The sequence below is a fragment of the Acartia tonsa genome, chromosome 14 (genome assembly GCF_053477335.1).
Source record: "Acartia tonsa isolate MP-2025a chromosome 14, ASM5347733v1, whole genome shotgun sequence".
Classification (NCBI taxonomy): Eukaryota; Metazoa; Arthropoda; class Copepoda; order Calanoida; family Acartiidae; genus Acartia; species Acartia tonsa.
This window is the reverse complement of record NC_137273.1, coordinates 37,168,408-37,183,616: the sequence shown is the minus strand read 5'-3', so window position 1 is coordinate 37,183,616 and position 15,209 is coordinate 37,168,408. Positions and strand designations below refer to the sequence as shown.

At 33.7% G+C, this 15,209-nt stretch overlaps 1 protein-coding gene across 1 annotated transcript in view; it reads right to left on the bottom strand.

Moving 5' to 3' along the window:
- Window positions 1-12,213, bottom strand: part of LOC145306637 (uncharacterized) — a 50,806-nt gene extending 38,593 nt beyond the window's left edge. Inside the window, exons 1-5 of the mRNA XM_080148918.1 lie at window positions 12,139-12,213; window positions 11,697-11,759; window positions 11,182-11,258; window positions 10,485-10,572; window positions 6,564-6,619 (exon numbers count right to left, since the gene is read on the bottom strand). Coding sequence (XP_080005044.1) covers window positions 6,564-6,619; window positions 10,485-10,572; window positions 11,182-11,258; window positions 11,697-11,759; window positions 12,139-12,208 — 354 coding nt within the window. The 5' untranslated portion in view covers window positions 12,209-12,213. The remainder of the gene's footprint in view (window positions 1-6,563; window positions 6,620-10,484; window positions 10,573-11,181; window positions 11,259-11,696; window positions 11,760-12,138) is intronic.
- Between the last annotated feature and the right edge of the window lie 2,996 nt (window positions 12,214-15,209).

The window sequence follows — 15,209 nt, the reverse complement described above, 5'->3', positions numbered from 1 at the left end:
TGGCAGAGGCCCCTCATAGCTTAGCTCTCTCTCGGCTGTCTCCCGGTCAATGGGGACGCCACGGAGTGGGATAAACTCCCCACGCACCCACAAGCAAGGTGGTTGCATGTCGAAACAGAGCCTAGTTCCGAACTCCTTGAGAAAATACCCTCCTAGGTTCAGAGGGTGTGAGAGATTCCGGACCACAGTCACGTGGTATAGATGGAGTATAAGAGTGTGTGAAACTGCCATATATAACTCTTTTAATTTTCCGATTACCTGGAGGGGCTGGCCTTCCTCATTAGCAGTCAGGATCTGGGTGTTGTCCGGAATCAACATGCGTTGCACGCCCATCGCGTGCATGAGATGCTCAGAAATTACAGCAGACCCTGGTACACGGTTGCCAGAATCAATCATGGCATCAACCTGTACATGCTGGGCAGGGTCAGGAGTAGGAAACCTCACCCTGACATGGCAGGGGAAGTGGAGGTCCTGCCCTTGAGACAAGGGGGCCTCTCGTTCGGCTGGGGTTGGCAGAAACTTTGGTGGTGGCCGCACCGCAGCTATGGTGGTATCGCTTACCATGGTGGCTTAGACTGTAGCTTCGAATCACTAGAGCTTATTAATTATCACTTGGTCAACAATTTTATATTTATTTTTATCACTTGGTTGACATTTATACACAATGATGTGTTGTTATCACTAGGAGCTCTAGGTGTGATTCTGGAAGCACTGGCAGCAGGGAATGTCCGTCCTGCAAGGTTCAGAGGGGTGACGGCGGTAGGGAATGACCCGTCCTACAGCGCCGCTGGTTCGAATCCCGAAAAATGGTGGCAGGGAATGGCCCGTCCTGCAGCGCCTCGGGTTCGAATCCTGGGAGGCAGCGGCAGGGAATGTCCCGTCCTGCCGTGCCTGTGGCTCAAAATCTGCTATCCGTCGCAGTGGTAGGGCTTACTTGTGTGCTGAAGCTTCGCAGCCACACATTGCCTTCTTAGGGAGACCAGCACACAGCTGTCTGTCTCGTAGGTTTGGCCTGGGTGTCCTGGGGCTTGTCCCAGCTACACTTGCCAATTTAGACTCAGTTCTGTAGCCGTCTGAGCTAAATTATCCGATTGCCGTGGCTGCGCACCTAGCGCTACTCCTACACGACACGGAAAAAGCGTCTTAACTGGCGCTTTTAGCAGGCTAAATCTGCTTGCCGTAGGCCAGAGGCCCACATATTGCGTTCAAAATGATGGAAATTCGACCTAAAAAGGCCGTCTCACGGGTCAGTTGGCGGCTGATTGTCCCCTTACTTGCCAAAGGGTCCAATCAGAGGTCGAATAGGCTAGTTTCTGTAAGGCTCGATTGAAACACGCTGACACCAAGTTCTGGTAAGCCGAGCGTTCTCGGCCCACGGGGTAACGAGTTCGGATTCAACGAGCCCTAGCCTTTAAGTATTCTACCAAACAAACAAGCAGGATTCAATCATACAGAAATTATATATTTAAACTGAATAATAATTACAAGTTATGTTTACTATATATATACAACAAAATATAACAATGGTTAGGTTTGAAGGGGGTGTGGGGCGCTAGGGCTTAGCGCCCGACGGTAGACAGGCTGTGGGGGCAGCGGTGGTAAAAGGGGAGGCAGCGCCTCCCGATTATATAAGCGCGTGAGGGACTCGTGATAGTTGCATGTTCAAGTCCCCTCCCCACATTTAGGCAGGCTAGTTTGACCGCTGGGTGCGGGGTCAACAGCGGTCATGAGATGGATAGTGATATAATAGGATTAGTGCGGGGGGTTTGTTATCATAAGTCACAGCGAAGCAACTCTGTAAACGGCCTGTCCGTCTGGGTGTCGTATTACCACATTAAAACTAAATTGGAATATATTTTATAATTTATATGTTTAAAGTTAAATTGATAACGGTTTTGGGTATTTTTAAACAAAAAAATGTTAGAAGTCCAGCAGAAGACATTGAACTGTAAATTACACTGGTACCTAAAGTTATGTATCTCGTTTTAAAAATCGTTGGCTTAAAAACTTTGGATACCATAATTAAATTTTTATTATTCGTTGGTTCAAACATAATAGTATCCAAATTTTTCAACCTATAATTCTAATAGAAAGAATGGCTAATTTTGTTTATCATCAATTGGTACGTACATCATCCTATGATTATTCAAAGGGTTAACCCCCCCCCCACAAAAAGGATCCATTTGGGGAAAATTTGTAGACAACTGGCAATTTAAGTGAATAAACCTTGCTACAAAAACATATTTCGTGTTATTTACAATAAAAGTTTAGCCTCAAAGTCTTATTTAATCATTATTATTATTTAATGAGGATAGTTATAAATATTCAGAAAAAATAGAACAATATTTTCCAATAATAGCGAGGTCATTAAAAAAAATTGTTTCTGTAAAAACCAACCAACCAGTGTCCAAACTTTTGAGCCAATAATTCATTGAGCTTAAGATTTAATTTTGTTTATCATAATTGGGATTATTTATCAATTTATCGTCCATCGTCTTATCCCTATAGATCACTGGATTTCTTATACCTTCCATGTCGCCTACCCCACTTTTTCTTTTTTCTACATTGTACTTAGTCACATTTAGGTTGCTTAAATTTGGAGTTGAGTACGAGACACCAAGAAGGAAGGTGGTCTGACCACCTCTCCTCTCTTTGTGTAGTACACAATGTGTACTCTCGTACAAAACTGGTTTTAACTCTGTTGGATCACCAACACTCATTTGATTAGCGGACACGGTTGCGATAGGTTATAATATATTTTTTCTGTGTGTGTTATTTAAAACTTCTAAATTGTCATTAAAAAAATTTTGCATCCTTATTTTTTTATGGTATTTCGAACAAATCTCATTAAGTTTTTATTGCTCCTGTTCTTTTTTTTGTTTTGTCCGCTGGATAGATTTAGTAATGGAGTTAGTTTTATATGGATTTATGAAACAACTCCTTAAGCTGTTTTTAGAATTTTTGATTCCAACATGTAAATAGGGTATTATCGTGCTTTTTGTTAAATCATAGATTGTACTTGTTCCCAAAAATTTACATTTTATTCACCCCCCCCCCTTACTTTTTTTTAAGTTGGATAACCAGCTATATAATATACTCCCTCGTTTGATTTGATAACCACGTGTTGTATAGGTCATCATGATTATTATTAGGTTTTTTTTCTGTAATTTTGGGTAAATCTTGTTTTCATTTGAAAAAGAAGCTGTAAAATTGAATGAATTTTAGTGGATTACCACGTGTTCATTATAAGATCAATCATGGTTCGTTTTCATCTATTGCATATTAGTTATCTAATTTGTTAAGCTTGCGTTCATTAAATACTTTCTGCATAACTATTTTTTATAATATTGGCAGTATTTTTTGTATGAATTGAGATCGTAAAATATTTTTGTTAGTGCTACGAATTAAACTAAAGTTAAAATCAGCTACAGTGAAATTGTGGTCAACAAAATAATGATACTTGTAAAGAACTTTTTAAGTCTTAATACTAATTAAAGGAACAGAAAAGTAGTGTTTCATTGTTTAAGTATTTGTTAGCGTGAGTAATCCAGTGAATTTTGTGTCTTTAAATAGTATTTTGGAATCATAAATTCAATTGATTTTTCTTTCAAAGAATGTCTCATATAATTAAGGCAATATAAGTTTTCTTTTGTTATTTTGTAGCACTTTTGTACTACGAAAATGAGTCTATGTGTGTGTACGGGTGTCGTTGTATTTGTTCGTTTCATTTGTATAAAGTGTTTTTACTATCTATTGAATTTTCTTTCTAAAAATCTTTTTCTCTGAAATTCACATATTTCATTACTTAATTTTCATTTAGCCTTGTTTGGTAGTATTGTTTTGAGTCGGATAATTACGTTTGATAATTTATAAGGACTTAAATTATGGATTACGTCTGAAGCCCTCTTTTATTTCATCTTAGCTATTAATAAAATTAAACAAATTGACTTGTTAATTTGGCTTTTTTTAAAGAGTTGAAAATGTGTTTTCCACGTGGGAGTGCTATAAAACAGACAAAAGTAGTTAATTTCGATCTCTAATAATTTATATGGTTTGATGCTCTGAGCAGTTTCATGGTGTTAATTACTTGTTGTATTATATGTGTTGCTTTTAGTGTAGTTTTTACCGTGAACTTGCTAATTTGAACTAATTTAAGAAGCAAAAAATAAATTTGTCCTTTTTGTAGCACTCTTTTGTACTTTTGTTTTCTGTTAGTTATTTTGTATGTGTGTGTGTGTCTGTGTCTGTGTGTGAAGAAGCAGTTTTAAAATATAGATTTTCTTCAATTATAACATGTATAGTGAATACCCATGCTTTTATCTTAAGGCCTATTATGAAACACATATATGTCGGTTCTGTGGATATTTATGAGATTACTCATGGGTTACAAATCCGTTTTGGTTTTCTTTTTAAAATTAGATAAAACTAATGGGTTGATATCCGTACTTTTTACGTAATCGTTCTTGTTTTTAAGAAGGTTTAGTTTGTAAAAATAGAACTCTATATTTTACTTTGTCCTGTCTGGAATAAAGTTTAATACCAATTTACGTTATTGTTTAAAATCACTAGGTACTAGAATTTAAGACACTTAGGGAAAATAAAAGAAAATATTGATAGTGGTCGCATAGGCCTTTTTCTAATATTTATATAGACAGGTTTCTTAGGATAATATTGGTCAATATGGCCTAAAATAATGGACTGATTTTTGGCAATTTTGATGATGTTTACTTGATGTGCTTTGTATTTATTGATTATTATGTTATTGATAATTGTATTTTTGGAGGACGCTATTTAGTTTTCTTAACTGTTGGCTTTTGAAAATTATTTTTGATTTGAAAACTTCAGAGTGTCCTTTATCAATAAAATTTACAACTCTACCATGAAGATTGAAGCTCTTTCAACACCCTGATATCAAGATTCAAAGAAATTAGCTTTAGAAGATAACTCTAGTAATATTAAAATGATGAAATCCACTTTTACAAAAGTTTGAATGCAATCTTCCTTATTTAAAGATGTTTTTAATACATGCTATTTTTTTCCAAAATCGATGAAAGTTTAATTATCCCCCCCCCCCTCACATTACCATATTATGGTCGATTATATTTATGTATAAAGATAGCTTCGGATTGTTATTTTTAAAAAATGATATTATAATATATAATCTATCTTGTTATTAATTAATACCTATTGTTACTATTGCATTTTTTCTTATGCTTTTTAGACGGTATTTGCAAGGTATTTTTGGAAATTAATATTGCATTTTCTTGTGATTTGTTGCTCTTTTCAATATTGTTTTTTAAATTGTACCTGCTTCATTTATAAAATCTAAAAAATCAAATAAATAATTAATCTATAAACATTTAGGTTGCTAATATAGCCCTCAGATATTGGTCAATACGTTCCTCCAGGGTAAGGGGGTGGGACATGTAATATCATTGTTTGTTGGAAGGACGTCGTTATATTAGCCAGCTTGAAGAACAATTTTATCAGGGTATACGAGAATCTCTCACAATGTCCACGTATTCTATATCCATTATCATTACCCCATTCCTCTATTGTCTGAGGTGAGGTTTTATAAAATTTCTGTCGTCTTCGTTCAATCAATCAGTGACATTAATGCCCCGTTGGATTTAAACAGAGTATACAACTATTTATTTAATTTTTTCGCTTTTGTTGGTACAGCCTTCATAGAAGAAATATAAATTATCTTAAATCCATTTTTTGCTGTATATTAATTAATGCATCTTTTTAGAGCTGTATTAGACATTATACAAATGGCTAAATTAATAATTTAAAATTTTTAATTCTAAAGTTGTATACTCTGTTTAAATCCTATGGGGCAGTAATGTCCATAATTGATTGAACGAAGACGGCAAAAATTTTATAAAACCTCACCTCTGTCCCTCCTTTTTACTGATTGCTGCAAACTTTCCTTTTTAGCTTTTCAGAACACTCGACCCTGATCCCTAGACTAGGGAAATAAAAGTATTGAAAAATTGATTTTTAATTGAATAGCAGTAAAACCCAATTTGTATATACAAAATATGAGTAATGTAAAGTAACAGGATGAGTGTTTGTATTTTTTTCTTTAAATAAAAGAAAATAATTATTAATTTCTTTATTTTAGAAACACTTTAAACAGTTCCCGGGTTAGTTTTAGGCTATTTTATTTGTAATTGTAAGTCTTTGGATGGGTCATATACCCTTCGAATACAAAAACCAGAATTTATAGCGGCGCGCCGACTAGTTTTTCAAAATGTGTTTGAATTTCAATTAAATATTTTCATTAATTATCAAATAATTTTACTTTCACATAAACCTATTTTGGACCATCGAAATCCTTCCGCTATTTTTATTTTTGAATTTTTGAAGAAAAAAAACTTTTTTCTAATTCCCGAGGAAGTTCTAACCCTACGGGGCCCTAAGGAATATTGTCACTGCATACTTAACCCGACTTAAAATAAGTATAAAAATACATGTCTTTCGTCAAAAAGTCCTTTTGTGGTCCATACGCCATATGGAGTGAAACAACCCTGAAAATTGTCATTTAATTGTAAATTGACCTGTGCTCCAAGTTTGGCCGCTGGTAATGAGACTGTCCCAGATTTTGCTCCAATATCTAAAACAAAAACAATTATAAGACACTATTCTATTATCAAAAGTAGGATTTTTTTTGGTTGAAGCTTAAGATCTCGGAAAATATTCGTCCAAGGTGGTTTTTACTTTTCATGGAAGCATTTTAAAAGTCTTGAGGTGGTTTTTGGCTATTTTTCTGGCCTCCCCCCGCCAGCCCCAAAAGGCTAGGGACATGCAAGAAGTATTTAAATACACCTATCCGTAGTACAGTTAATTAAAGCTTGTATATATCAAGAGCAGGAAAGATTTTGTAGATTACCTTGAATCATTGTCTACCTTTTACTTAACTTAACCTATCCTAAAATAAGCATAAAATAATCGTTTGTGGTCAAGGTGCAATGTTAGGGAAACTGTCAATATAATATTTATGACTTGGTTACTATTGTACTATTATAATAATAAATAATTAACATAATTGTAATTAAGGAAGGGAGGGGACATTGGACTGTTAGTTACACTTGTACCCAAAGTTTTATAAACATGCTCTTTTATTCGTTAGCCTAACTTGATTAGTAGGTTCCAAACTTTTCAACCAATAATTGTTATGAAAGAAAGGGATAATTTTGTTTCTTTGGAGATGTACATTAATTTATCGTTCATTGTCTTTTCCCTTAAGATCTCCAGAGTAATTACATAGATATGTTTATTTTGAACTATAGAGTATATTCACTACTAAGAAAGTTGCGTGTATAAATAGATAATTTTGTGTATTACATATATTGTAGTTGGGTATATATAAGTAAATTGTAAAAATCATTAATATACATTATTTCTTACTTAGCTTAACTCATTATATATATACTAGCTGCTTCGCCCCTAGCCTCTAGGGGCTTTGCCCCATGAGGTATAATTACATCTTTTATTACCGGAGATCCCCCACTCCACCACTATTTTAAATAATTTTAAAAAAATGACGGGGAGATTTTTTGTTTTTGGGGGGGTTGGGGGTGTCCCATCCCCCAAGAAAATAGCCTAAAACCACCACAGGACCAGTAGGTAAATTCCCTGATCGGTTCATGGGGTTACCGAGATCCTAAGGGACAGACGGACAGACAGACGGACGAACAGACATCATTCTACTTTGTATTATAGATTTCTTTTAGTAGCGCAGCTACCTTCAAACTAGGGTCTGTCTGTTCATTAATACGTAAAAAAAGTTGTGTAAAATATTGCATAGAACGATAGAATACTTTAAGAAAAAAGGCAATCCGTTGAAAATTGGCCTAGTTATTCCAAAAATAAAAATTTTGAACAGACAGAAAGAATATGTTTCTATCCCCTACTTCAATTTAAAAATCTTCTTTCTAAAAATATGTATCTAGCTATCACTTATGAATATTGTAAACATGTATCCAGGGAGTAAGGGAGGGGACAATGGACAATTAATTCAATTTAAGAGGGTTCGCTGAAAAGCAATAAAAACCAGATTTTTCAAGAAAATTTTACCAAAATTGTTAAGGGATCATGGTAACCAAATTTAGAACAAAATTAGTTCTAAGAAAAAAATCATTTACCTGAAAATAAAATTATCAACACATCACAATGTAGTAAACATTCTGTAATTAATCACTAGAAAAATCTTGTTTAGAACTACCACAACCCTTCTTATATATTTATAACTGACCTCAAAATTCAAGCGGTTCGTAGATTATTTAATACATAAATATCACAGTAGAGTTTCTATACATGAAAAGACATTTTCTTAAGAAAATTTTTTTGGTAAAACCAGCGATAAACAACAAACTTTTCTGTCTGCATATTCAAAACTAGCTCAGCTAGTTAGCGGGGCATTGATGCGCAAGTCCCCAAAATCAGTAAGAATCTGCTGTAATCGTGCACATTCCCTTTAAGCCAGTCCCCAAAGTCTGAGACTCCTTAAAAATTGAATTTTCGATCCATTGTCCCCTCCCTTACTCCCTGCATGTATCTATCTATCTAACTCTCTGAAAAAGTCTCGTGTCCGTCTATTTTTTACTGCATAATATTCAGGGGTAGAAGGGACATTAGGCTGTAAATTACACTGGTACCTAATGTTATATAACCATGTCTTCTTATTTATTCGTCAAATAACTTTGGGCACTCGCAGAGTACAAACTTATCAACCAATAATATTATTCTACAGAAGAGTAATATTGTTCATCAACATTGGGGACGTATATCAATTTATCGTCCATTGTCTTATCCCCTAAGATCTCTGATAATATTCTGATCTGTCAGTTTTTGTCTGTCTGTCTGTCCCATATTTTTTCTTTCCATCAAATTTATGGAAAGGGAAAAAAATCAAAGAAAAATGTTAGAACAAGAATGTACTCATATATAATAAGCGCAGTTTTTAAAATTTGTTTGAATTTTTTCACTGTTTTAAGTTTTCCTCCATTCAGAAAGTCAAGGAGGTAGGGGACATTGGATTGTAAACTATAATGGCATCCCAAATTTTACGTTTTTTCATTCGTTGGCTTAAAAACCTAAGGTACTTTTTTATATCATTGTTTGTTCTTTTATTATATCTTTAGCCACTGGACCTATATGACTCTTTTCTTAGAGGTCACTCTCGAGAGGATAACCATATCCCTATTTTAACAACTATTAAAGTAGTGGATCTCCCCCCTCCCCCCTCTATAAAGTGTCCCTGGATGCCTTTAAGGGTGCAACCGCTAGTAAAATGACAAAGACCAAATTGTGTCCAAAATGATCCACGTGACGTCATAAAAATGAGGGATTATCCATCTTCTTTTTAGGGGCTTTCTTTCACACTTCTACTCTCATCTCCCTCATTTTTATGACGTCACATGGATAATTTTTGACACAATTTGGTCTTTGTCAGTAAAATAATTTTTTTAGAATGGTTGTCTCTCTTCTTTTTATCAAACATATCTTTTTATATTATTGTCTTTATTCTCCATTCGGAGCGTAGATTCTCTTAATGTTACTGTCTGTTTGATCAGAGAGAGAGAGAGTTATTATTTGTTGTCTTAACAACTTTTGAGACTTTTAATGAATTTTGATTGGTGGTTGCTGTATTAAGTTGAGTGTCCTAAAGTTTTAACCAATAACTTTAGTCTACAGGAGGGGTAATTTTGTGTATTAACATTGGGGATATACATTAATTTATCTCTCTCTCTCTCTCTGTCTCTCTCTCTCTTTCTCTCTCTCTCACTGTTTCTTACCCGGTCTCTCTACTATCTATTTTAGTATCTCCTTTATTCTTATCATATTCTTTTCTTTCTTTCTCCCTCTTTCTCTCCATTTTAAGACACACTTTTTGATTGGGGGAAGATAAATTTATCTTTCATTGCCTCCCCCCTGTGTCTTGCTTTATTATATAACCAAAAATAGTAATAGTTATTTCTTTCATCGTATTATAAACGGCTTTCCGCGGATATAGAATGTACAGTTTTTTGCCCCGAGATGCCGAAGGCACGGGCTAAAAAAACTGTTTTAATCTCATAATTGTACATTTTTATATTTGTAGAAAGCTGGATATAATACGATGCTAGACATAGTTTTTTCGTATGGATGAGAACCGGTTCCTATCCACCGGATTCGAATGAATAAGAGAAATTGACTTGAGAAATTGAAATTGTCTATCCAAAGATAAGTCTAAAATTGAAGCTTAGAAATAACAAGGACAATTATGTTTATGTAATTAGCGCAGCAATATAAGATTTTTAATGAAAAAATATAGTAATATGGTATTCTTGAAAAAGTATTGGCTGTTTCCAGTGACGCTCAAGAGAGGGGGGAGGGAGGTTATCCCATTCCAAATGTTTAGAATAAGATAGATTTTACCTCCCTCCCCCCCACACCAAAAGTTTTTAGGAGGGTATTACGAACTATTTGAAACTTACCTATTAGTGTAGCATGAGGATAATTTTTGAGGGCCAGCAGAATTTGATCTCGTTGACTTTCTAACAAATCTTCATTGCTTGCAGAATTCTTAAAAATAAGAATAACAACATACTTAAAAAAGCTTTGTAACATTATACATATTCGTCATAGGAATTAAGACTAAAACTTAAGGAAATAGGTCTTTTTTAACATGCCTAAATAAACGATGAAAGACTAACAGACCGATGCTAAACGCAGATAAACTAAGCTTTAAAATTTGTTATTAGGAGCGAAACTACTCTTCAAACATCGTCTTGGATGAACTGTCTGTCTTTATATAATTTTAAAGACTTAGGTACATAAGTACTTTTCAAGGGAAAGAAAATTTATAAATTTCAAAAATTATTCTGTAAATGCTTTATACATAAAGACAGGAACACCCGTAGGACAAATATGAAGCTCTCCTAAAAATGATACAATAGTTATTTATCGCATTGTTTTATAGACAGCTTTCCCCAGATATAAAAAAATAAAAGATTAAAACGAGTTTTGTTAGCCCCGATGTGGCAGACGGCCTAGTCTAACTAAAATGATATTATTGTATGATTTTAATTTAATATTCTTGGAAAATTGTCTGTAATACGATGCTATACAGTATGGCTGAGAATCGGTTCTAATCCAGCGGATATTAATCGGAACTAGAAAAGTATATCAAACCTTATGTGAGCACATGTAATATTCTGTAAAATCTGTAATTTTCTTACACGACAACGGGGTTTCTGATAACTCAGCTCCTAATAAAGATAGAGTTCTTGTTAATATCCAGGGATATTAAGGGATAAGACAATTAATTGATGTACATCCCCACTGTAGATTAAAATCATTGGTTGAAAAGTTTGAACACTACCATTTTGGAATCAACTAAACATGCTTCAATAAATGTACCCAAAAATTTTTAAACTAATGAATAAAATAACGTGTTTATACATTTTTTGGGTACCAATGTAATTTACAGGCCAATGTCCCCTCTCCACACTGCTAATAGCAAAGCTTCTCTATTACTCTGTTATATCAGTCTGTCTATCTATCTATGTCTGTCTGTCATTCTGTTTATACATTCTCAAAATCTTTCTATACTACTTTTCTTTCTATCTATCTATCTATCTATCTATCTATCTATCTATCTATCTATCTATCTATCTATCTATCTATCTATCTATCTATAAACTTACTTGAATGAATAAAGTTTGGAGATGAGATATCTGTAACAAAAGCATTCTGAACCATAAATATCACTACAATTTCAATAACAATTATTTTCTAAAATGTAAAGGATCTTAAGGGATAAGACAATTGACGATTAATTAATGTCCCATTCAGGAGAGAGAGAGAGAGAGATACAGAGCCAGAGGGAGAGAGAGAAAGAGAGAGTGAGAGAAAGAAAGAGTAAGAGAAAGAAAGAGTAAGAGAAAAGAGAGAGAGAGATAGATAGAGAGAAAGAGAGAGATCGAAAAATAAAGAAATAGAATTCAACATTAATAAATAAAGGAAATGAAAAAGAGATGGACAAAGATAAGACAAGAATAGGTAGAAATGGAGAGACACATAGACAACGAACTAATCTACAACGCATGGAGTAGCTTCACTACTTAAATTCAAAAGAAAATAAATTGCCTAGAATAATAAAACAAACGGCAAAACAGTTTTTAACAAAATGAATAAATTTTCTATTAAATTTTAACATTTTGAATTTCTGAAAAAATTTCAGGTACATTTTGTGTTTTATAAATATGAAATCATAATTAAACATTTGACAGATTTATAAAGCTTATATTCAATCATTTTATCAAGTTATCCCTAATTTTGAATTCTTAATAAAAAATTATTGCTAGACCTTTCGGGTTTTTTTAGCCTTTACTTAACCTAACCTAAACAACAATAAAAGCACCTAATTATTTATCACTGTCAAATATTTATGTAGTTAATATATCAACAAAAGTATGTCGTTATAATATCATTAGAATATTATTATATCAATAACTAGCGGCTACGCCCCTAGAGGCCTCTAGTGGCATTTTTTTTTTAAATATCTAATTTGAGAAATAATTTGTCTATGGTCAATCAGCTGTTAAATTCATGTCATTTCTCTTGGGAGGGTGGTGGTACCCTCCCCCAAAATAGTTATAAACCTTCCCAGGACCTATCCTGTTAAGGAAAACCCGATCGGTTCAGCGGTTAGCGAGATCCTTCGTTACAGATACACAGACATACAGACAAACAGACAAACATCCTGTTACTTTAGTATAAGGATATATCAGCTATGACCACTTCAATGCCATAAAGTCGACATTTTTGAGTTGACATGTTGTTTTGTTGATACTACGTCAGCTATTTATGATGACCATATAGTTAAGCTGTTTGTAGTGCCTATGAAAAGAGACATCATACTGGCCTACCGTTGGTCAATTAAAATGTATACTGGCCAGCCATTGCTGGTTATTTAGTCTGTGTATTGGCCTATCTTTGGTCATTTGTATTATATGACGTTTTTTATTGACTCTATAAAAAGCTTCCATATGGGGACAAAAACTTTAAATAGTTAAATAGACAGATTCACTTTATATTCAACTTGACATATTTTAAGATAATCAGAATCACATACATATTATATAGATAGTAGCTAGGTATGCCATTAAGCTAGGCTAGGCATACCTAAACAGGATATAAGTATAACTATGTTAAGATAGGTACACAATGATTTCAGCTATTTACTAATACTAAAAATACTCTTGAAGAACCAGCTGATTTCAAATTTCTTTTTTTTTAATGATTTCTATTTCTTTTTGTAAACATAATGGATGTTATAAATATAAATGACTTAGAGAAATACTCAAATCATTGAAATTGTTTTTTATTATTTGCCTATAAAATCTAGGAGCTCTGTATTATATTGTAAGAAGCAAAGGAGAAAGAAAATAGCTTTAAACCATCCCAAGTCCTTAATATAAAAAATAAAATAGCCCCCAAAAATTGTGTTATTGTGAAGCTTTATATGAAATATAATATTAAATTTAAAAAAACTATTTTTGCATTAAAACAACAAACTAAATTTAAGTCAATATCCAATTCTTTAGTAGATATCGTCCCCTTTCTAACAAATCTTTATACATCAACTAAATAGAATAGTATTTCTCTATATAATTTATAACATCTATTAGCATGACTTGCAGTTTTTTCGCCGTATATGTGGTTATTTCTTTTCAACCAGGGAGGAAGAGTACAATGAAAACTAAATTACTAAACACCCTTTTTTCTACCCCTAAACAGTTTTGTCTACCAAATATAACTTTTGCACAGCATTATTTGGGGGGGGGGGGGGGTATTACATTTTATTGTCCATTGTCATACCCCAAAATCCCTGACTTGGATAATAAGAATGTTTCTTCTTATTTTGCCACTAAGGAAAATGGCTTACGTAGATAGGTTAATGAGAGATAAGTTAATTTTCTATGTATTGGCCTAACGTACAAATTCTGTCTCTTGTAGCTTGGATAAAGCTTTGACAAAGATAACGTATCTTCCTATTTTATCTCATCTTCATTAGTAGAACACACTTCCGAGATTTTAATCGGTTTTTATCATATCATATTTTGAGTGTCTGCGTGTACAATCATTTTCCATATACCATTTTTTTGTGGCGCAATGACTAGGGTAGGTCCGTATGTCCCTTATTTTTCTTTTTCCTTGCTCTTTCTTTCTCTCTGTTTCTCTTTCTTTTTCTCCCTTTCCCATTCTCACATTCTATCTCTCTTTTCTTTTGTCTCTTTTCTTTTTCTATCTTTCTCTCTTTTTCTCTTTCTCTTTCTTTCTTTTTTTCTCACTCTCACTCTCTTTCTCTTTCTGACTTTATCTCTTTCTCTCTTTTTTTCTCTCGCTCTTTCTCTTTCTGACTTTATCTCTTTCTCGTTTCTCTTTTCCTTTTTCACTCTCTTTCTTTTTCCATCTCTCTTTCTTTCATTCATTTCTTTCTCTCTGCCTTTCTGACTCTTTTTCTTTTTGTATCTTTATTCTTTCTCTTTCTCTGGTTCACTTTATATTCCTTTCACTCTCTTTTATGTCACTCTCGCTGTCCCTCTCCCTTTCCCTATTTCTCTTTCTCTTTCTCTTTGTCTCTTTCTCTTTGTCTCTTTCTCTTTGTCTCTTTCTAGCTTTCTTTCTTTATCGCTGTCTCTCTATTTTTCTTTTTTTCTTATAAAAAATTAATTTATAGACAAATTTTCTTGTTAATCTATAATACAAAGTAGAACGATGTCTGTCTGTCTGTTTGTTTGTCTTTTCGTTTGTCTGTCTGTTTTTTGTTTGTAGCGTTGAACCGATCGGGTTCTCCTTTACAAGATAGCTTCTCATAGGTCCCGGGAAGGTTTATAACTATTTTCTTTGGGGGTGGGACACCCCTAACCCCCCCAAAAAATGAAAAATCCCCCCCCAAATTTTTTTTCTTTTTAAAACTAAAATTAAAATAGTGAGGTCGACTAACCCCCCCCCCCCCCCAAAAAAAAAAATCCCTCCCCCAAAAATTTTTTGTAAAAATTTTCTTTAAAATCTAAAACACGAAAAATTTGTTTGATCAAACCTCTTGGGGCAAAGCCCCTAGAGGCTAGGAGCGAAGCCGCTAGTCAAATATATAAACTAATAAGGTTTTTTTGTCTAAAGCTAAAGATCGCGGAAACTGATGTTTGGATTTT